The 20672-nt window shown below is 54.2% G+C and overlaps 1 protein-coding gene and 1 long non-coding RNA gene across 2 annotated transcripts in view; both read left to right on the forward strand.

Moving 5' to 3' along the window:
- Nucleotides 1-1670: 1670 nt before the first annotated feature.
- On the forward strand, nucleotides 1671-3437 carry LOC142066816 (uncharacterized). The gene is made up of 4 exons (XR_012663793.1): nucleotides 1671-1743; nucleotides 2426-2547; nucleotides 3076-3189; nucleotides 3294-3437. It is a non-coding gene; the product is annotated as an uncharacterized LOC142066816 (long non-coding RNA).
- A 5025-nt stretch (nucleotides 3438-8462) lies between these two features.
- The window catches only part of SLC9A1 (solute carrier family 9 member A1), a 31218-nt gene continuing 19008 nt past the window's right edge, over nucleotides 8463-20672 (forward strand). The window contains exon 1 of the mRNA XM_075114635.1: nucleotides 8463-8930. Within this exon, the coding sequence (XP_074970736.1) occupies nucleotides 8591-8930 (340 nt within the window). The 5' untranslated portion in view covers nucleotides 8463-8590. The remainder of the gene's footprint in view (nucleotides 8931-20672) is intronic.

The raw sequence follows: 20672 nt of genomic DNA on the forward strand, positions 1-20672 counted from the left end.
CAAGCCAGGACAACCGTTCCTCATGCCTCACTATTCCAAACGTGCCTGGAATACCCCAGACAAGACTAAAAACCTGGATCCAGTTAAAGCTGTCACCTCACCCACAGTAACAGCCTCTTCCCAAACTACACCCTGAAGCAGAAAGAGGACTACCCCACCCACAGTTAGCTGTCGTTCACTCTTCTGCTCCTGCAGTGCAAAGCTCCAGCAGAAAGAACTTTTGCAACACTTGGCCTTTAAATCTGCAGTCAAAAATTAACAAGCCACAGATTTCTGCAGGCTGTGGGCTCAAAATCCGCTAGGCTGTATTTACACTGACAGTAACTTAAGAGCCTCTTAAGCTCCTGGAAAAAGTACACTTTCAAAGGATGCTTCAGGGTATGGGGAGGAAGGGGAGTAACAAATTTCTCTGGCTTTCCCCGGCTAGCTCTTTAGATTTTTCTGAAACACTTGCTCAAAGCCTCAACATCGATAACACAAATTTAGTTGCTTTAATACTGAACAGTCCCAATGCAGCTAGGATTTGGGAGGTCTTTCCTTTGCTTGAATGTATTTTCCCCTCACAGAAGCACCTACACACACACCCCCTCCTCACCTACACACAGAGCAACGCACTGATGCAGAGAAGCGCCCTGCAGACGTGGGCTTCGAAGTTCAAACCCAGGATCACTGCCCTTCAGGAAAGCTCCATCAACACTAAGAAACTCCACAAAGCAGCAGGACTCATTCTTAAATTAGCAATCTTAAAAAAGCAATCCAATTCCTAACTGTTAGGATGCGCACAAGTTTCTCAATCTACAAACTCAAGGTCATTGAAAAAAGCAGCACTCTACACACTACAAGCCTTGTGGATACGCGACTCATCCCAAAGGAAGACTCCTATGACCCTTCCCTTAAGCTTCTATAAATTACTTCACCCAGGAACTCATTTATACCACCTGGGTATACCCACCCAGGACCCAATCGAGCAGGTTTCTTTAACCTCACAACTTATTTTCCCTATCGCCTTTACCTTGACTTTCAAAGAGGTCACAGATCAAAATAAAATATATACACATAAATAGGCAGATTTTTTTTAACAAACCTAGAGAAACAAGAGGAAATGACCTGGTTAGCAGCACACACCATGTAAAAAGAAGGTTTTGCTACAGCTGAAGGAGTTGCCAGGAGCAGCAGTCGCTCCCCAGGACAGATGGCTCAGAACCCGGAGCCAGCCAACAACAGAGGAAGGAACTGCTTACAACAGGGGTGGACAGGAGAAGAGGTAGGATCTGAGACCTGACAGATCCAGCGCAAGGGGACAGTAGCATCAGGGAAACTTTTGATATGCCCAGTTCCGGTTATAGCTCAGGCAGCAGCTGGCATCCTACCTCTACCCTTCATCCTCCAGCTGACACGGCCATCCACAGGAAGAAAGGGAAGATGCAAGGCAACACCTCAGCCCAGCACAAGTAACAGCCTGATGCCAAGACTCACATGGCCCAGTAGCTCCAGGAAGGAGTTTAACCAGCAGACTCTGGCAGAGGTGGAAAGGCTTATTTCTCCAAGGGAAGGGGCTACAGGACACCCACCAGGGCAGGGGAAAGTTTCATGTGAAGGCTTTAGTAGGGGAAAGGTGAGCAGGAAAGGGAGCAGGGTAGTGTCAGCCCTTGGGAAAGGGGAAAAGAAAGTGAGGAGAGGGCAGTGCCAGCTGTGGGAAGGGGGAAGAGAAGTCAAAAAGCAGGGGCCGAACCTGGCGGGGGGGTAGGTACCAGGCAGAGGATGCAGGTATCAACAGGGCTGGGGGGAAAGAGGTGTGGGGGCACAGACAGAGGGATGGGGAAAATGGGGGATGAGGGGCTGGATAAAGGAGGGCTTCTTAGGAGGGATAGGATCAGGCTCCTGGCAAAGAGGCGGAGGCGGGGTGCCTGGCAGGGCGATAGTGGGGGGGGGGGGCGGGACGGTAGTGGGGTACACACTTGACAGGGCCTGGGGTGGGAGTAACTGACAGAGAAGAGGGGGATAGAAGTGTGGGGGGGGGGGGAACTGTCAGGAGAGGGAGGTAAGGGGCGAGGGGAGGAAGCTGACAGGAAAGGGGGTGCCGGGGGAAAGGGGGTGCCGGGGGAAAGGGCTGACAGGAAAGGGGGTGCCGGGGGGAAGGGCTGACAGGGAGGAGGGGCTGTGGGGGCGGGCGGGGCCCGGCCGGCCGGCGGGACCGTTACCTGTCAGGCCTCCCGGGTGCGGGCGCAGCGGGTACTGGAAGTTGCGAGGCTTCATCCATGCGGGGGGGAGGGATGGGGGAGAGCGGGACCGAGCAGCGTGGGGTGCCAGAGGGGCCCCACAGGCACTGGGCACTGTCCCCGGGGCGCGGGGAGGGCCCTCAGGTGCGGCCCGGCCTAGGCCCCGGCCGTACCCCCCCGCCCCCTCCCCTGTTTACCCCCTCCAGCTGTCCGGGGCTCAGCAGCACCCCCCGCCGCCGCTCTCCCCGCGCAGCTCTGCGCATGCGCCACGCCAACTGCGCCACCACCCCCTTCGCACCCGGAGCAACCCCAACCCCGCGCAAACGGCGTAAGTCGCTTTCGAGAATACTTCTCCCTCCCGCCCTCCCGGCCGTCACCATCTTGTGATTGACAGCTCTCACAGCCAAGGGGAAGGGGCAGAGTGCTGCGTCAGGGCCGGGCAACCGCCGCGAAGGGGATGCTGGGAGTTGTAGTCGATGGAGGGAGGGATGGCCGCCATGCTGGTGGCCTCAGGGCCCGGCCACAGCCCTCTGTCCCTCCCGCCAAGCCGTTCCGCGGCTCCGCTTCCTCCTTCACCAAACCCAGGGGCTGCTTAAAGCAAAGCCTGGCTAGGCCTGGATACCCTCAGCTTGCAGGCCGCAGCGAGGCCTGGGCCCCAGCTGCCTCACGCACTCGCCCTAGGGTGCCCGGGCTGCCCCGCACCGGCCCTCAGACACGGCCTCCATGGGGGGCTTGGGCTTCACGGCCTCCTCTCCTGCGGTCCTCACTGCGGCCGGGAAGCCATCGCGCACGGCTCGCCCCACCGCCGGGGAAGCCTGTGCATCTGCAGGCGTCTCATGGCGTGAAGTCCCCACAGGCAGCGAGTCGTGACTGAGTCCCAGCGGAAAAGCTAATCCCAGCCCGCCAAAGCCTGGTCTTTCCACGAGCAAGTCGTAGAAATGAAGTGCACAGCTCCGCCAGGCAGCACAAAGTTAGGGTTTTTTTTTTTGGGGGGGTGGGGTGGAAATAACTCTGTAGAAAGAGCCAGGGGGTGGCAGTGTTTGCAAAAACCTTCCCTTCTCCTTGTCCTTCCAGCTGCCCCACAGGGCCACCCTGGGGACACTGCCACCAGACCCTGGGGCGAAGGCAAGGCTGGGATCTCTGCTAGTCCTAATTATCTTAACGCACCCGCCTGACAAGGGCGGGGTGGTGTGTGTGTGTGAAATAAATCAAAAGTTATTAATTCATCTCTCTATAATTTATTTCCACAATTAAACATTCCTAGGTCTATTAATAAAGTGTAATGAATAGTTTAAATGTTCATCTAGAACCTAATTCCATGGCTCCTAGATAATCCCAGCTGCACAACAGAAGAAAATTGCTACTTGCCTATTCTGTGTTAGCAGAAGGAGCAAAAAGCCCCTTAAATCAGACGTTATGTGGAAGCATGAGGACTCTCCCATACACCTTCCTACTTATAAACAACAGACCAACCATCAGCTGTAATGATTTGTCTTCATCTCATAACCCATTAACTTATTCAGCAGTTGTAAAAGTTCTTTACGGAAGATAATTGTTAATTGTTGCCTCTGTATCTGTCCAGACTCTTTTAATTAAACAAATAATAATCAGGATCCATCACTATCATCCTTACAACAGGGATTTATCTTCTTTTCTCAGATGCTGTCCTTATGGGGATCTAAAGCCCTACACAGAACTCAGGCAGGCTTCAAATGTCCTTGACATATAAGTATTACTTGCTGACAGAGAGAAAATTGGGGCACAGGAGCTTGATTTTTTTCTGAGCTGGTGACAGACAGACATAACAGTGGCTGAAGCCAAGGAGGACCAGGGGTACTTGCTGCTTCTGACTGTCAGAGCTGAAGTTTCCAGTTCTCAAAGGGAACTGGAGGCACGTTGGGGAATGTAAACAAGGCATTCTCCTCCCAGCACCCAACCTCCTGCAGGATAAACACCTTTGAGAGTATCCTCGTGAAACAGGGCTGGTGGGTTTTCTGTCCAAAGAAAGGTACAGGGAGCACAGAATTAAACTGCCTGGGAGCCGGACTTGCCTGTCTTACAATGTTTGAGAGAAAACAACTCAAGTCATACAGAAGGCATTTTTTAATGCTTTCAGTAAATACCTGTCTCCTATTCTGTCCTCAGTCTATGCTGCGCACAGGGGGAAAAAAAAAGGCAGTTCAGTGTAAAAGAACCACAACATGCACACAGAAGTTGAATTTTACACCCTGTGCCATAGTTTCGAAGTCACAGTGCACAGCAGGTTCAGAGGTACGGAGCTTCAGAGACATAGATCTTAGTCTGCAAGAGAGAAGCAACATGGTTTGTCCTGCAGACACCCGGCCAGTGAGCGCTGGACGTGGACTAGGATTTGTTTGCAGGTTGAAATGGTTAGGCTAGAGCAGTTAAAATAAAATTTAAAGTCATGCATACTTTCCACTTGCCTGTGCTGTTTATTGGGGCAGACCAGAGAAAAATAATTTGACTGAAAGAGAAAGCCTGACCTGCACCCACTTTGCTCAGGCAATTGTGAATTGCAAGTGGGGATGGAGGAACAGGCACAAGGTGTAAACATAGAGAGAGGCGGTGGTGTGAAGTTCATCTTTATCAAATCAATGCACAGAGATTAAGAAGGAAAGAGCTGGGACTAATATAGAAATGGACTATAAACATACAGAAACATTCTTGTAGCCAGCGTGGGCTGCAGCCAGTATGTACAGCAAGGTCTGCGCTCCTGGTTTCTTCAAGGAAATCTGCTGCTGATTCCGTGCACAACTTCAGAAAACACTTCCCTTTTGGCATCTACCTGCGTTTAGCTCCCTTGCAATGTAAATTATATTTACCTTTTGACAATTAACATTTACTGGAAAAATATTTAGACCCTCCGATCAAAGCTACTACAGAATAGCAAAGCTTTGTGGAGAACTTTCTCAATACGAGGGCTGAATTCTGCATGATTTAGATGGGAACACAACTCCGGACATTTGCTGGGTACTGTATTAGTGTGTGCTGGGTTATGAAGTTCTGTGCACGGGCTGGAGGAGCAGGGGGAACGCCGGTGTCTGGGTCAGAGAAGGTGCCCAGCTGCACGGCTGCTCAAAGGCAGGAGCTGTGAAGGATTTCGAGGGGCCAGGAAGATCATTATGAACATAGATACATACACAGGGTCTGATTTTGCTCTCCAAGATACAACAGATAAGCTCTGGTGTATTATAACTTATGTAATTTGTTTGATGGGACATTTTTAATGCTCCATCTGCCCATTCATATGGTTGTATTGCTCTCTCTTTGCAGGCCAAGCAGCTTAATCCTAGTTATTCTCCCACCTGGTGCAAGAGTGGTGGAAGTTCCAGGGATCACAGCGAGCATCTTGGCTGGGCAATGAAAAGCTGGAGGTGACTAGACTACTCTCCTACCACAGGAGACACAAATAACTGAAGAAAGCCCCAAGGCCCTGATGGGGATATTTGCCACTGTCAGAGTGCTGCAGTGCTGATGGATTAACTCGGGAACACAGATTTATTGGATGTCTCCAGGTCTTCGCCTCCCAATCCGGAGGAAGCTGGAATATCTTTCCACTTTGTCAACGATTTGCACCAACTGAAATCCTTCACAGAGTTCCATATGTTGAAAGGCCCTTGACCAGCTGGTATCATTCAGCCTAGCAGGTTGGGAACGTACGCTACTGAAGTAGGAAGAAGTTAATCTGATGCTGCATCCCGCTCTGGCAAATGTACAATAGCCAGGTACTCAGCAGTTCAGTCCCACCCACCACGGCTGCCGACTGATCCAGGCAGGAGGAGGTGGAAAAATCTGACCCAGTTATTTCACGGGAACATTGTACCAGTTTTAGCTTCTCGGAACGGTTTCTGAACTGAAACAGCTCCAGTCTGTTTTCTCCTGAACAAGTCTCTAGTCGTCTGTGTGCTGCCAGCGCACAGTTCTGCTACAGCTGAAACGCGTACCAACTGCCGTCGTCTAGGATCAGACTCCTCACCCAGATATGACTAAGCTCTTTCAAAACGAGGAACGCTCAGGATTTCTTGCTTAATTGCAAAAACAGATTAATTTGACTATCCAGAACATAATCAAGCGGAAGAGAGGAATTGACACACCTAGCTGGTTCCTGCTCAGGCTCATGATTCACTTTAATTGATGGGTCACGTTTGCTGTTGATGACTTCCACCCAGTAGCTGCAGCAAGGCTGCAGTGCTGCCCTCCTGTCTGCCAGGAAGGTGAAGGGCCGCATTCCCTGCAGCCTTCCCCAAGCACGTCCAACCGCCAGCGCTTTGGGAGCTGATGCCATCTTAAAACAAGAATGTAACTGATGCCAAGAGCAAGCGTAACCTTCAAAGCTCAAGTTTTAGCGGCCACACGTCATGTCAAGGGCCCATGCCTTCCCCACACCGAGTGGCCCCCAAGGATTAGGGACTGCATCTTTACCGAAACGCTCATTTGCCCCTGAAGTTGAGCTCATAAATCAGTTCAAAACTCCCGCTGGTTTCAATAGCTCCGGTCACACACGTTACACTCAGGAAGTCGGCAGCTGAGCCAAGAAGTCAGGGTGGCTGAGCCCACGGTGCCAAGCAACCCCTCCCCATGCTACTCCAGTGGTTTTATTAGAGCCTTATCAGATTTCCTGGTGACTGAGACTACACTGGTGACCCAGGCGAGGGGCACAGCCGTACCAACAAGCACAGAAGGAGTTACAGCACCATGTTGGTCCAGAATAGCTGCCAATGCCCACCAGGCCTGTGTCCCTGGAAGTCATCGTCCCCCTCAAAGTCATCGTCCCCCTCAAAGTCATCGCTTTGCAATTCCCACCACCCCAGAGCTCTCCCCAAAGTGGTGCCTCGATGCTGAAGCTAAGCAGACCATGGCTGTCCATCTCCACGCAGCAAACAGAGGAGGCAGGTGGCTGCTCCACTCTCCCCAGCGGCCCAGGGTGCTTTGCCAGTTCTGTGAGCCCCTGCTGCCCCCCTGCCCGGTGCCTGGGCTGTGCACCCACAGTCTCCCTGCCACCCCCACGCTGCTGGGCACAGTGTAGTGCTGCGACACCCCACTGCACCCCTCCAGCAGCAGGCCAGTCCACAGATCCCATTTCCCTCCCTTTCTTTTGCACCCCCATGCCCTTGCATTAGGGCCCCTTTGACCCCTTGCACCCCCCTTGTCTCTCTGCACCCCTCCTTGCATTTTCCCCCCTGTGCCTCTTTGTGCCCCGCCTTGCGTTAGCACCCTCTGCCTCCATGCACGTCCTCTTTGCATGGCACCCCTTGTCTCCCTGCACCCTGCCTTGCATTGAACTTCTGAGCCCTGCACCCTCGTCCATTGCTTGCCTCTCCTCTGTGCACCCCCTTTTCAGTTGGATCCCACCATCCTCCCACTTCTCTGCTCCCCCCTTTGCATTGCACCCCACTTTGCGCTGGTACCCCTCCACCTCCAGGCACCCACTTTGCCATCACACCCGCTTTACCTTGTTCCTTCCTCCCCTCTTTGCGCCCCCACCTTGCTTTGCCCCTCCCACCCCCATGCACCCCTTTTGCCCTGCACCCCCTCTCGCACTAGCACCCCCAGCTCCCACACTCCCCCTTTCCTTCTCCCACCCCGCTCTGCAGCAGCTTTGCAACACACCCTGTCTTCCACTAGCACTCCCCTGCTCCTATGCTCCCCCCTTTGCGCTGCATCCCCCCTCCGTGCACCCCTCCTGCACTAGCACCCCCCAGGCACCCCCTTTCACCCCCCCCACCTGCACCCCCCTTCACACGCCCCCCCCACGCACCCCTCCTTGCAATACACCCCCCCGGCAACCCCTTTACCCCCCCTCCATTCACCCCTCCTGGCAACCCCACACACACCCCCTTTCACCCCCCTCCACGCGCCTCCTTTGCACCTCACCCCTCCACGCACCCCCTTTGCTTCACCCCCAATTCACCCCCCTTCTCCTTCCTCCATGCACCCCTCCTTGCACCGCACCCCCCCAGGCACCCCCTTTGCTTCGCAGCCCCCGCACCTCACCCCCCCGGCACTAGCCCCCCCGCACTATCACCCCCCCGGCACTAGCCCCCCCCGCACTATCACACCCCCCCCCCCCCGCACTATCACCCCCCGCACTAGCCCCTCCGCTCCGCAGCCCCCCCCTCGGCAGAGCACCCCCCCGGCCCCCCCGCCCTCCGCCGCCGCCGCAGGCGCTGCCTCCGCCCCTGCCTCCTCCCCGCGCCGCCCCGGCCGCTCGGTGGGATGTGCCCCGGCGCCGCGGCCGCCCCAGCTCCGCTCCGGCTGTCGGCGGGGCGGCTCCAGCCCCACGCCGCCGGCGGGCCCCGCCGCCCGCCCGAGCCCCCCCCCGGCCCCCGCCGCCCCCCGCGCCCGCCGCCATGGGCGCCGCGGCCCTGCGCGTCCTACCCTGGGCCTTGCTGCTGCTGCTGGGGCCGCTGCTGCCCGGGCAGGGCTTGCAGGCCAACCCCATGCTGGCCTCCGATCCCTCGAAGGGACAGCCGGCCCAGCTGCTGGGGGGCGAGATCGGGGGCTTCACCCCCGCGCCGCCCGCCTCCGCCCAGGAGATCCAGCCGCTGAACAAGCAGCCGGCCAACGGCTCGGGCGAGGGGCACGCCAAGCCCCGCAAAGCCTTCCCCGTCCTGGGCATCGACTATGACCACATCCGCATCCCCTTCGAGATCTCCCTCTGGATCCTCTTGGCCTGCCTCATGAAGCTGGGTAGGTTGGCGGCATCGTGGCGGGGTCCCAGGGGAAGGGGCGCCAGGGAGGGACCCCCGGTTTCATGGGGCAGACCCCCTGAGCACCCCAAGGAGGCACCCCCTGAGCATCCCAGGGTGGGACCCCCCAGCTGAGCAGGACAGGCACCCCTGAGCATCCCCATGTGGGGCCCCCTCGAGTATCCCCAGAAGGGACCTCCTGAGCATCCCAAGGATGGCCCCTGTGGAGCGTCCCAGGGACGGACCCCCCCAGGCAAACGAGGGCAAATTCCCCTGCACATCCTGCGTAACGCCCCCAGGCCAGCCTGGGAGAGGGGTGGGCACCGCTCTCCCCACGACCTTGTGTCTCTGCCGTAGGCCTGGCAGGCAGGCAGCGGCACCCCAGCCCCTCTGCTCAGCGTGGGCTTTCTCATCTCACTGCCCGGGAGCGGGGCTGATGATGCTGCCTGACCCCTGACAGTCCCCTTTTCGGACCAAGTTTGCTTTCTTCCCTTTGGCACTCAGGCAGCAGCAGAAAGGAAGTGTCCAGTTTCTTTCTTTGCTTCCTTTCTCAACCACAGATGCCTTTTGTAACCTTGGAGAAGTCACTTAAAAATATCCCAGTGCTTTAGCCTCCCCTTCCTCTCCTTCCGCAGCAAACCAGGGTGGGCAGCTGCCTCTTGGTGCAAAGCGTTCAGAGGATTCTGCGTTAAAGATAATGAGCATCAGGGCCATAGGGCTGGGAAAAGTCACCCGCTATGATGACCCGCTCTGGGAAAGCATCAGTCTGCCAGGGCGGGGGTTGTTGACAAAGTGGTTTGAAAACTTCTGCAGCTGGGTCGATATCGCCTGAATTACCCCCAAAGCGTGTGACGTGATGTAACTGCTCTGCACCCACCGGCACCGGCGTGCCGGACCTGGCCTCCAGCAGTGCCGAGGTCAAGCTGGCCCTGGTCCCGCTGGTGGTGATAAAGCCAAGAGGTCAGGTGAAATGTTTGCCTCTTCCTGCCTTAGAGCAGGTGACGGGAGGGAGGGGAGCTTTGCGTTTCCTTCATTTTGCTCCTCAGTTACCATCGACGATTTAATAACACTAACAGCAGTGCTCCTCATGGAGCACTCCAGCTTGCTGATTGATAGCTTGCTTTGGGAGCTTTTTTGAGCTGGAAACTGTGCCCTGGCCTGGCCTGGAGGTCCGAGAGACCCCCAGGAGCTCACATACTCCCTGCCCAGCTTTTCCTAAAAATACCTCATCCCTTTCCAAGCCTGCGTGAGCGTGCGTAGCCAGGCAAAGCCCTATTTTCACAATCCCTCCTCAGTGTTTTATTTACGTGTAGGCACAGGAGTGCAAACACTTCAGATCCGGAGGCTTCCTGCCTGGCTGGGAGGCGAGCAGTCGGGGCAGAGTGGAACCAGGCGTGATCCGTGGGGTTTATCCCTTCCCAGCTTTGCCCAAAATGATTTAAGCTAGAAGGTGCCTTGCCATAGGCAACGCGGCTGCAAAATCTCCTTTCCCAGGGCTCACCCAACACACGTTAAGCGACCTCTGCTAGCTGTTCGGGGCTATTGCACTGCATTTTCAGTCCTGTCTCAGAGAGCAAAGAGTGATTAAATCAGAAGTATCTGTACGGAAGCTGGTGGAGAAAGGAGGGGCTAACGGCGCTGGCCTGCCGCCCTGCTCGGGGCGTGCTTGGAGAAACTGCCGCTGGAAAGCACCAGAATGGGTAGTGGAAAACGGTTCCCTGGGGACGTTCGCAGCGGGGGGCACAGGGGCATCGCTGCCCCCCTCCCATGGGCACCCTCCATCACCGGCGCCGCGTTTGGTCACTGCGCAAAGCTGCTCCTGCCGCTCTTGCCTGAAGTTAGGGCTTGTTTTGTGCTGCAGGAAAAGTTATTTCTGGCGGTGCGCTGAGCCCCGTCGGTTCTTACGTGTTAAAAGTATTATGCAAGCCTGCCTATTTAAGGGGTATATTTTAGGAGGAGCCGCCTTGCAAATTTGGCAAGGGCCCTTTGGAGATGGCAGGTGATCTGCAGAGCTCCGGGGATGCTGATTGTGCCAAAACCCATACCTTAGGTTACCTACACCTCTAACAGGGGCTTCAACAGCAGAGCAGTCCTGGGGCATCCTTTTCCTTGGCCTCCTCTCCAGGGTTTTGAAGGGGATAGCGTTGCTTGTTCATGTTGTTGTCTTGGTACATAGTCCCCAGGTTGCTGGTGCAGCTGAATATTCAGGCTTCCTCCACTCACGACCTGCAAAAATGTCTCGCTGCTCAGTGTCTAAATACTGGCCCAGTTGATCCCGCCTTGGATCAGAGAATGTTGTTCAGGAGCAGCAAAATATGCTTTTTTTCACCCAGGGATAGCTCTTACACAATGGGAGCCGCTGCACGCCTGTGCAGTGCAGCCTGTGATGGCAGGATGAGGCACACACACCTCCGGGCTCCCTAAACCGGACAGGGTTTGGAGCATCCAGTTTCCACGTAGAGGGGAAGGGGGATGATGAACAGAACAGGAATTTACAGTGCTTCCTCTCTCCCTCCTCTCCTGTTGGCGTGCATTTATCGATGCATCGGTGTAACCCCGCAAAACCCCGAGGTGCAGGGGACAAACATCTTTTCTCCAAGAGGGGGAATTTGTGCAGCGTAGGCTGTGTGTGACAGCTTGGCATCTCCTGACTTCCCTTCCCTAGCTTCTCCTCCAGCTCTGGATGCCCCTTTGCTGGGTTAGCACTCCTGACTGAGCCACATGTTGCTGCAAAACAGAGTTTTCAACCCTGTGAATGATTTCTGGGTGTCATCCACTGGCGTAGTGCACGGTGACCACGTAAAGGAGCTCAGAAGTGCTTTCAGGGCTCTGCTTTGGGCCAGGAAATACAACCTGACCCTTGTCCTGTTGCTCAGTTTCCCCTCATCGCCCTTGATGCTTCAGACAGATATTCAGGCTTAAATGCGTCGCAGTGTTGTCCCTTCCAGGCAATTTATCCTCTCTCCAGGAGCTCTAACTGTGGATGTGTTTGGAGAATCAAAGATGTGAGCTGAGCCCTTCCCCTCTTGATGCAGTTTTTGTAAAATGACTTAAAGGAGGTTGGATCCCAGTGGGTTCATCTCCAAGGAGGAGATGTCCTCCTTGAGGACAGGTCCCCGCAGGGACTTGTCACCCCAGCGTGTCCTGCAGGCGTGGGCTGTTTCTGCTTTGCTAATCCCAGAAGAGAAGGGGAAGGCTAGTACTGGCTGCTTTACTTAATACTCACATGGTATTTTAAGACTGTGTAGGAGAAGAGGGGGTGAGGGACAGCTCCAGCCATGCCTTTCCGAAGCTCCACCAGCTACGTGCAGACCACATCTGGTGACGGCTTGACTTTGCCGGTAAAAGTGGAGAAGCCTTTGCTGCTTGAGGGTTGCAACTAGACTTTGTCTTAACCTGTTGCGTTGCTGCAGAAGGTCAGACCTTCGTAAAACATCCAAATCAGAGGCCTTCTGTGCCCATCTCCAAGGTTTTGCAAGGATATTGTAGGGGTTTCCTTCGCGCCGTGCCCAAGGAGTGGTAGCGAAGGGCTGGGGGGTCTCTCAGCACAAGAACCTGGTTTCCTGGCTCTGAGGACTGACCTTTTGGCTCACGTGGCTCCAGGAGATGTTTAGGGCAACTCAGGTTCGACTGTAGATATTTTTCTGTTTCAGGGGAAAGGGAAGGAGTGAGTCAGGAATGTAAATAACAGCTTGTGCTTAGTGGTCCCTTTGCTGACTGTGCAGACACAGGCTGGGGCCCGGTGGTCAGAGCTTATTGCAAACCACCAGCTCTTACCCACCTCGGAGAGAGTTAGGGTTACCTGTGTCTCCAAAGCACATCTCAGCCCTGCAGAAAAGCACAGCAGTTGTATTTCCATCTTGCATTAGGAGCCACCTTCAATCGAGGCACGCCCTGTCGTCTGTCTGCAGGGCTGTCTGTCTGCACCAAACGGCTCTTCAGCATCTGAGAGCTTCCCAGCCTCCTTGGAGCATCCTGGCCATTCCACCTCACAGCTCAAGTGCGTAGTGAGGACTTGATTTCCTATATGTCCATGCTGGAGGCTGCTGCGGAGGGTCCCTGTGAAGCACTACCTCAAGGCTGAGCTCTCTTATCCTGCTTTTGTTCGCTGGTGCACGCTAGACGCTAGCTCACTGCCTGATGCGGCGCTCTGGTTGGGGTTGGAGCCTGTAGCAATCACTGAGTCATTGTTCTGTCTCTTCTTCCCCCTTCACAGCACTCGGGTTTTATGTGTGACTGGGTCTGGGGTGTTCCTCCTCCCTCCAGACCGTCTGACAGCAGCCAGCGCCAACCTGGTACTTGCAGAAAAATCACCACTGTATGATTGTCAGGCTGGTGTAAAGTGAGCCGGGGAGAGAGTCTGTGCTAAGCAGGCAGAAAGGGAGCCCAGAGTGTTGTGTGGGGACACTCTGCTGCTTGGGGGTTGTTTGGTGACCCATTTCAGCCCAGTTTACCGGGCATGGGGCACCCCGGCGTCAGGCTCTGGAGTTCAGTGCCGCTCCTGTGGCAGTGGTTGCCTTTGGCTAGTACCAACTGTCCTCATCGCTGCTGGAGTCTCGGGCAGAACAAGATTAAGGAAGTTCCCAGTGCCTGCAGGCTGGTGATTAGGAGCTGAGAAAAGAAGAGCAAAACGTGATGGATACAAGCGGGGCCGTGGAGCCTCACAGGGGCTCTGGGCATGGTGGGGTGGCTTCTGCATAAGAAGCAGCAAGGACAATTTCAAAATTGCCAGAGGAACGTTTTTAGAGGCTGGCAGCTGGTGGCTGGCAGTGAGATTTGGGTGCTAAAACACTTGGGTGCTTTTCAAATGCTTTTAGCAGCCCACATCCCTTCCCTGAAACTGGGGCTTTTGGAGCGGCCATAGAGACCTGTGAATCAGGGACTTGAGGATTTGCCTGGGTGAGGGGTGATAAGTGGGGTAAGAAACCTGTTGCGGTGGTGGCACAGGGTGCAGGGGCTGGATCTGGAGACCAGAAACACCCTGGAGCAAAGCCGCTGGTGTGGGGACACGAGTGCCACCTGCAAGGCTTGAAAAGGGGACAGCAAAGAAGCGTTTGAAGAGGTGCGTCACCCCAGCCTTCGTCATTGTGTTGGAAATACGTGTGTCTGACGTATGGGGTGAGCGTGCTGGAGGTTATCTCTGTTCCCCTTCTGCCGCCACGAGGTTGGTTTCTCCTGGGTGCCGGGCAGGGCTGGGCCAGGCAGGATTCGCTGTGACACCCATCGGCAAAGCCAGTGGGAAGGGCTTCCAGAGGTTTCGTGGGATGTTTCAGCTGGATCTGTGGGACTGGTTGATGCGGATTCCCTCGCTGAGCCGGAGGGAAATGTTTATCTTAAAACCTGCACGCTCACAAGCAGCAGCCCCGGCTTATTTCATGTGTGGGCTGCAGAAACCAAGGTGGTGTGTAGTCTGAGATCACCCCAAGTGTTCCCCCTTTTGTACAGGTGAGCTGGTCGCTGTTCTTCAGGGGAATTGAGGCTTGATGAATAACTGTCAAGAAAGGATTTTGAAATACTGGTGCAGCTGGTGCCACAGTGTAAATTGTCATGATAATGAATTTAAACAGCTTCTTCTAACACAGACTTGTTGCATTCCCACTTCTTTGTTGGGGAATGATCCCAATGAATGGTGTTGTTTCCTCTCTCTCTGCTTTGCCATCTCAGAAAGAACAGCCATGGCATTTTTATTCCTCCCTGGTCTGCCCGTTACTGGTGTCTGAGCTAAAAAACATCCAAACAGTTCCCTCCACAGATCTGAGAAAACCATTAGATTAATTAGGGCTGGAAGATTGAAAGGTTCCCGCTGTGAAATATGGGATGGTGATGGAGCGGGAAAAGCTGGACCTGCCTGTAATCACAGCCCATACCTCCCCGGTGAGCCCAATGTCCATTAAAGCAGAATTACGCTCGGTTTGCAGTCATGGCTTTGCCCCCCGCAGGGACCCTGTCACCCGCAGCGGTGCCCGGTCACCTCTCTGCTTTCCAGACCTTGAGGCCATTCAGGAACCGAAGCTGTTGTGTCATCCCATTTATTAATGAAGGTTTGGACACCTCATGCTGGGGTTGGGGGTGGCTGGCTTCCCTCACAGTCTGCAGGTGGAATTTGGGATGTGAGTGTTGACTCGCTGAGTCCTGCAATGGCCAGAGCCCAGACGGGTGCTGACCCAGCTTTTGGGGAGATGCCATGAAGTTGTTGTTCCCCTGAGACCTCCAACAGAGCTGGGGTGGTTTTGGGGGTAGGAGCAGAATGTGCCAATATTCGGCCTATTTGGTTCATGTCCTCCATCCCAAATTGCCCAGGCACCCAGCCGTGGCTTATCCACAATACCCAAAGGTTCTGGAGTTGTCTTGGGAGTTAGTGGGATGGAGAGCAAGTCTTTTCCCCGCAATTAGCATGGCTAAATAGAGCCTTTCGTGGTTTGAGAATTACATGTGGGAGAAGGGGAAACCGGGCAGTGATGGAGGGAAGGCAAGAGGATCGTTCTTTGGGTTATGAGCTTATAAACATGTGGCACCGAGGGACTGGAGCCCCTCTTCCACAGAAGAGAGACAGACATCTCAATGACACTTGTATAAACCAGAAGCTCACTAGGAGTATTTCGTTAACATAATCCTTTCCCTTTTCCTTCCTGCAAGACCTGGGTTTTGGCTGTAGACTGCAGAGATGATGGGGGCCGTAGAGACTGTCCCAGGGTCATGCAGGAGCATCGTTGGAGCCATTGGTACCGAGAGGGGAAACTTTAAAAGCAAGCAATAATGAGGATGAATTACTGCAGCTGCCTCATAAACATTTTATTTCTTTTTCTTTTTCCTCTTTTGAGTCCCCAAGGCTTAATTTGTTCAGATAAAAACTGAAATCCATCTGGAATACTCTGTGAAAACACAGCCTTGCTGAGCGGAGGTGGAGCTGGGTTACACTTCTCCCCTGCACTGGCCTCGCTGGGCTGTCTGGGTCATCAGTGGTTTCTTCTCGCTCGTCGGGGCTCAAAGCTGCCAGTGTAGGTTTGATAACACCCGAGGCTTGATAACAGCGTCGGTGTTTTGAAATCTCGGCTGGCCGGCTTCAAAGGGAACAGCAGAGGAGCAGGGAGGTTGTTGGGATGGCTTGACTTGGACCGAGTATCGACGCTTGATCCTCTTGCTTCCCGGTGCCGGCCGATACGCCACCTTAGGCAAGCTGTATGATCGCCACCTATTCTACATAGCGCTTGATATCTTGCTTATCTCTCTAATTTTCCAATGTCATCCAGTTGTCTGTGAATTGAGGGATGGCTATCTTGTCATGTTTTGTTCTGCTCTTTCCTCAGGCAGAAGAACATGTATGTTTCTGCTTGGGAAGGAAAAAATCAAATTAAAAGCTCTACAGGCGGGCATGCACACACACGTTGCTGTGTGTTTGTCAGAAAAGGCGAGATCAAAGACTGATCATTGCTTGGAGTGGCGTAGTGAGAACAAATATGGTGGTGTGTCACCTTTGGTGGTGTGTCACCCCACGGCTTGGGGTTCCTTCCCAAGGGAGCTTGACCCACGTGCGTGATAGATTTGATAGGGATGGGAGTGACCAAAGGCTTCTTTGAAGTTGGGGTGACGTTTCGAGATCTCTGAGCAGAAAGTTGGAGAATGCAAAGTACTTCTTGTAATCAGAAGAGAACAAATGCGTTTCCTTACGTTGCCCAGGAGTGACTCATAAACATCACAGTATCAATGGGTTTTGTCTCCAGAAAGTCGCAATACAATCAACCTCGAGGGACAGCTCTTAAATTCCGCTTAACAGAGGGTGCTGCTAAGGAAATTCCCTCTCTCTGTCAAGCCTGCAGGATGCACTTTGGCAGAAGCAGACTCCCTTTTGCAGATTGGCAGTGGGGATTTTTTCAGTGCTTGAAATTATTCTGCATTTTGGAGTCACAACATGCTAAATCTTAATGATGTATTTGGAGAGAAGGCAGCTTCTCACCTTGGTGCTGGAGTTTTTAACAGCACAAATGCCACAGGCACAGACTTCAGTACGTACAGGCCTTTAAAGAGAAGAGCTGGCGTATCCAGCCCTGCTAGTGCCTCGGTCTCCTTTGGGAGCGCTTTTCCCACAGCAGTCTCAGTCCCTGGGGGCTGTGTTTTGCAACATACGGACCCCTCTCATGTCTGTGAAGTGCCACGTAGAGGAGAGAGCATCTGCTCCCAGGAGCGCTTCTGTTAGCTTGGTTGGGTGTGAAATAACATCGCCTGCATCCCGGCTGCGGGGGGCATGCGGGAAGGTTGAAATGGCATCTGACAGGGACGGCTCTCCAGTCCTCAGGTCTCGGCAGTGTGGGCTCAGCGTGGGGTCTCCGCGTGCCAGCAGCTCCCGCCGAAAGCTGGGGAAGAGGCAAAGGTGACTGGGTGCTTGCGTTGGCTCTCGACTCGCCGCTGGCGTGTGCTGCAAGTGGCGTTGCTTTGTCTGGGTTTGCAAAGCCCGGTAGTAATCAGTGATAATTGCAATTACCTCTTCCCTCCCGTCAGAGTGGAGACCAACAGGTTATTTCCTGAAAAGCTTTTGTTTGTCTTTCCTGCCCATGTTCCCAGTAGGAAATCTGCCCTTCCTGGGAAGGGCGATTGGCATTGCTCTGCCTTGGGAGCTTGTCCGTGGTCACCTTGGGCTGGCTCAGCTTTAACTCTTCGCGAGGCTTTGAGGGCCAGCAGAAACCGTGTATTAAACGCTGCACCATGTGGTTGAGGGCAAGGAGCTGGGAGAGCGACCATGGTCTTATTTGGGGTGACCAGATTATAGCCTTACTTTGGGTGACCAGGTACTGTCACCTTGAGTACCTTCTGCTCCAGAGCAATTCAATATCTGCATTAAACAGCGTGAAGTGTCGCTTTGCACCATGCAGAAAGTAACTGGGAGGGTTTTGTTGTAGAAATCCCCCAGCTTCAGGCAGACCTGCTGTGCTGACCCCTCCTAGCCCAGCTATTCATGGCATCCAGTGCATCTTGTGGCAGTTGAAGCAATCTGGGAAGAGCGTGGCTGATGAGGGGTTATGTTTAGCTCCTGACCCCTCTCCCTGGAGCATAAGCAGTTTTTATAGACTTTCTTTTATTAGGCCTCCTCAAAATGCTCAAGTCCAGCTGCGGTCACTGTTCTGATGCTTTTGAAGGATAAAAACCTGGACGAGGATGCCTTTGCCCTGTAGAAAACTCAGTTTTCTGGTGTAAACGATCTGTGCCAGGGAGAGCCCAGCCTTGCTGGCTTGGCTGTGTGATGCACCCATCCAGAGGTGGTGGAGAGGAGTTAAAATGAGTCTTGGAGCAGCAACAGCAGAAATTGGCATGGCAGTTTGTCCCTGTGCACCTCTGTACCTGCATGCCCTGCTCCTGTTGGATGAATGCCACGAGCTGGTAAAGATTCATACAGTCCCACCTTAGAAAAGCTGTGCATGGAGCACGCCTGAAGGCTTTAAACAGGTTTGCTAATCTCGGTCTGTCGTTCGGGAGCGGCCTTGTAACGTGCCCGTTAGAGGAATGTAGTCAGAGTGATCGAGGTTACCGGAGTACCCTTGAGTCACCGGAGACATTTAATAGCCAGCTTGGCACGTAGCGCCAAACCCTCAGCTGGCTTCTCAGAGCTCTTCTGGAGGAGAAGGTTGGGTTTGCAGCACCTTGTTGTGGGGCAGCTCTGGAGCTAGAGAGAGGTGGAGGAGAGCTGCTCTGCTCACAGCTGGATCTGGAAGAGGTTTCTTCAAGATGCAATGGAATCAAGCCTTGAAGCTTCCCAAGCCATCACAGCTTGCTCCAGCAGCATCTCCAGCTGGCTTTGTGTTTTCCCCCCTATTTGAAATTCTGTAGCTGTTGGGTGACAGTCCAGGGCACCGTGGGTTTCTCACTTTAATAGCAATTAGGTCTTTCTTAATATCTGCTTTTCTTGCAGAGTGTCCTTGGCTTTTCTTCTGGTTTGAAGGAGAAGCATTATCTAAACATAGGACTGGAAATTGGGAGCTGCTGGATTCTCACTCCAGCTCTCACGCTGTTCACTTGGGGACTTGGGCAACTCCATTTAACGTCTTTTGTCTCTCATTTCCTTTTTACAGATGGGAGGAAATTAATACCAGCTATATAAAAGACTCCCAATTGATCTGTTAATTTCTTGTGAGTGCTTTGGAGATAAAATGAGGGTACGTGCCTTTGCTGCATCGGTTCTCCCTGCTCTCAGAAAAAACCCCAACGTATTCAAGTGTTTCTACTAAACGCCTCTGTCCGTGGATTGCCATCCCGGTGCGCCACGGCGGTGCCTGGGCACCTTCCCCTCCCGGGAGGCTGATGCTGTCCTCCCTGGTGTTTTCACCAGCACTTCCTCGACCCAGCCAAGGTGCTGTTGGGCAAGCGGCGGGGTGTGGTCTGTCCCATCCTGGTCGGAGGGGGACATTGGTCCCAAAACGCAGCTGTTGTGATGATCATTTCCCGGGGTGTGAGCCCCTGGGGATAGCTGCCTGCTGTGCTGCCGCTTTCCGTGATGCGTGGGGCCATGCAGCCATCCTGGTGTGAAGTGGGTGGGGGGAAAAATTGGGCTTTTTAGGGCTTGCCTGTGAGTCGCCAGCTGAACCAGGGGTGGGTGAGTCAGGGAGGCAGCGATCACCCCTGCCCTGCCTGCGAGCGCAGCTGCAGCCTGGCACTTCTCTGCCTGTTTTAGAGAGGTTTCCTGGATGTGGGTCTCCCCCAAACGTGGCTCTTGCAGCAGCTGCCCCAGCTCTGTGGGGAGGCACTGGCTGGGCTAGAACCCTGGGTAGACTGGTTCCTAAACCTAAGCCTAACCTAAACATAAGCCTAAGGCAAGTGAAAGCACAGGTTGGAGCAGCACAGACGGGGAGCAGGATGAGTCCCTTTCCCGATGACGGACGCAAGTGCCACAATTAGAGTTTGCTGCAAGCTGCTCCACGCAGCACAGTGGAGCCAACTGTTTAGTTTGGGTTGATCTTAATTAGTGTATCTTTTAGAATTGGAAGGGGGAGGATTAGAGAGTGCTTGGGCTGTCATTGGCTCGCCCGACTGACCAGACCTTCTGGGTCAGGGCAGCAAGGTTTAATTGGGAGGAATTGCTGCTGGCTGTTTGGCTCTTGTCTGTGAAGTTGCAGGCTTGGTGGCCAAACGTTTGCTGTCTGGTTTGCAGAGCTGCAGGGAATGCCAGGTGTTGGACCATGCAAAGGTCTTGGCGGGCTTCCCTGAGCTGTCCCATGCTGGGTGCAGGGGAAGAGAGAGGCACAGCCCCTTCGGTTGGGGGAATAGCTGAGCGGACAAACTGCAAACCAAGGAGCAGCCCCCCGTCCCCAGCTTTGTGCTGGAGAGGAGCAAGTTGGTGCTGAGCCTGGATGGGGCCCCAAGGAAGAGATCTCCCTTATTTATTGTTGAAGTTCTCTTAGTCTGCGTAAACAGCTTGTTTGTAAGTGTATACAGAGGCTTTCTGCAAGGGGGGGTCCGCCCATCCTGGCAGGCTGATATCCAGGGTGCCTGCAGATGATTCACAGCTCTCCTGCGTGCCTGGGATCGTTGCATCCTCCTCCTGCTTTGCAGCACTGCAGCGCTGCCATCGAGGTCCCGCAACACCCGGGTTTCGCTTGTCTGCAGCGCAGTATTCTCCTCCCCTGTGACCTTCCAGCAGGGCCCTGGGCAGAGAAAATGAGATTTCCCTTGCCAAGGGGAGTGTTTTGCTTCTGCGGGGGGTGTCAGGGCAGACAGGGAGCTGGGCTTATCTGCATGCAGCTCGTGACTCCAGCTG

This window comes from Phalacrocorax aristotelis, chromosome 20 (assembly GCF_949628215.1).
Source record: "Phalacrocorax aristotelis chromosome 20, bGulAri2.1, whole genome shotgun sequence".
Lineage (NCBI taxonomy): Eukaryota > Metazoa > Chordata > Aves > Suliformes > Phalacrocoracidae > Phalacrocorax > Phalacrocorax aristotelis.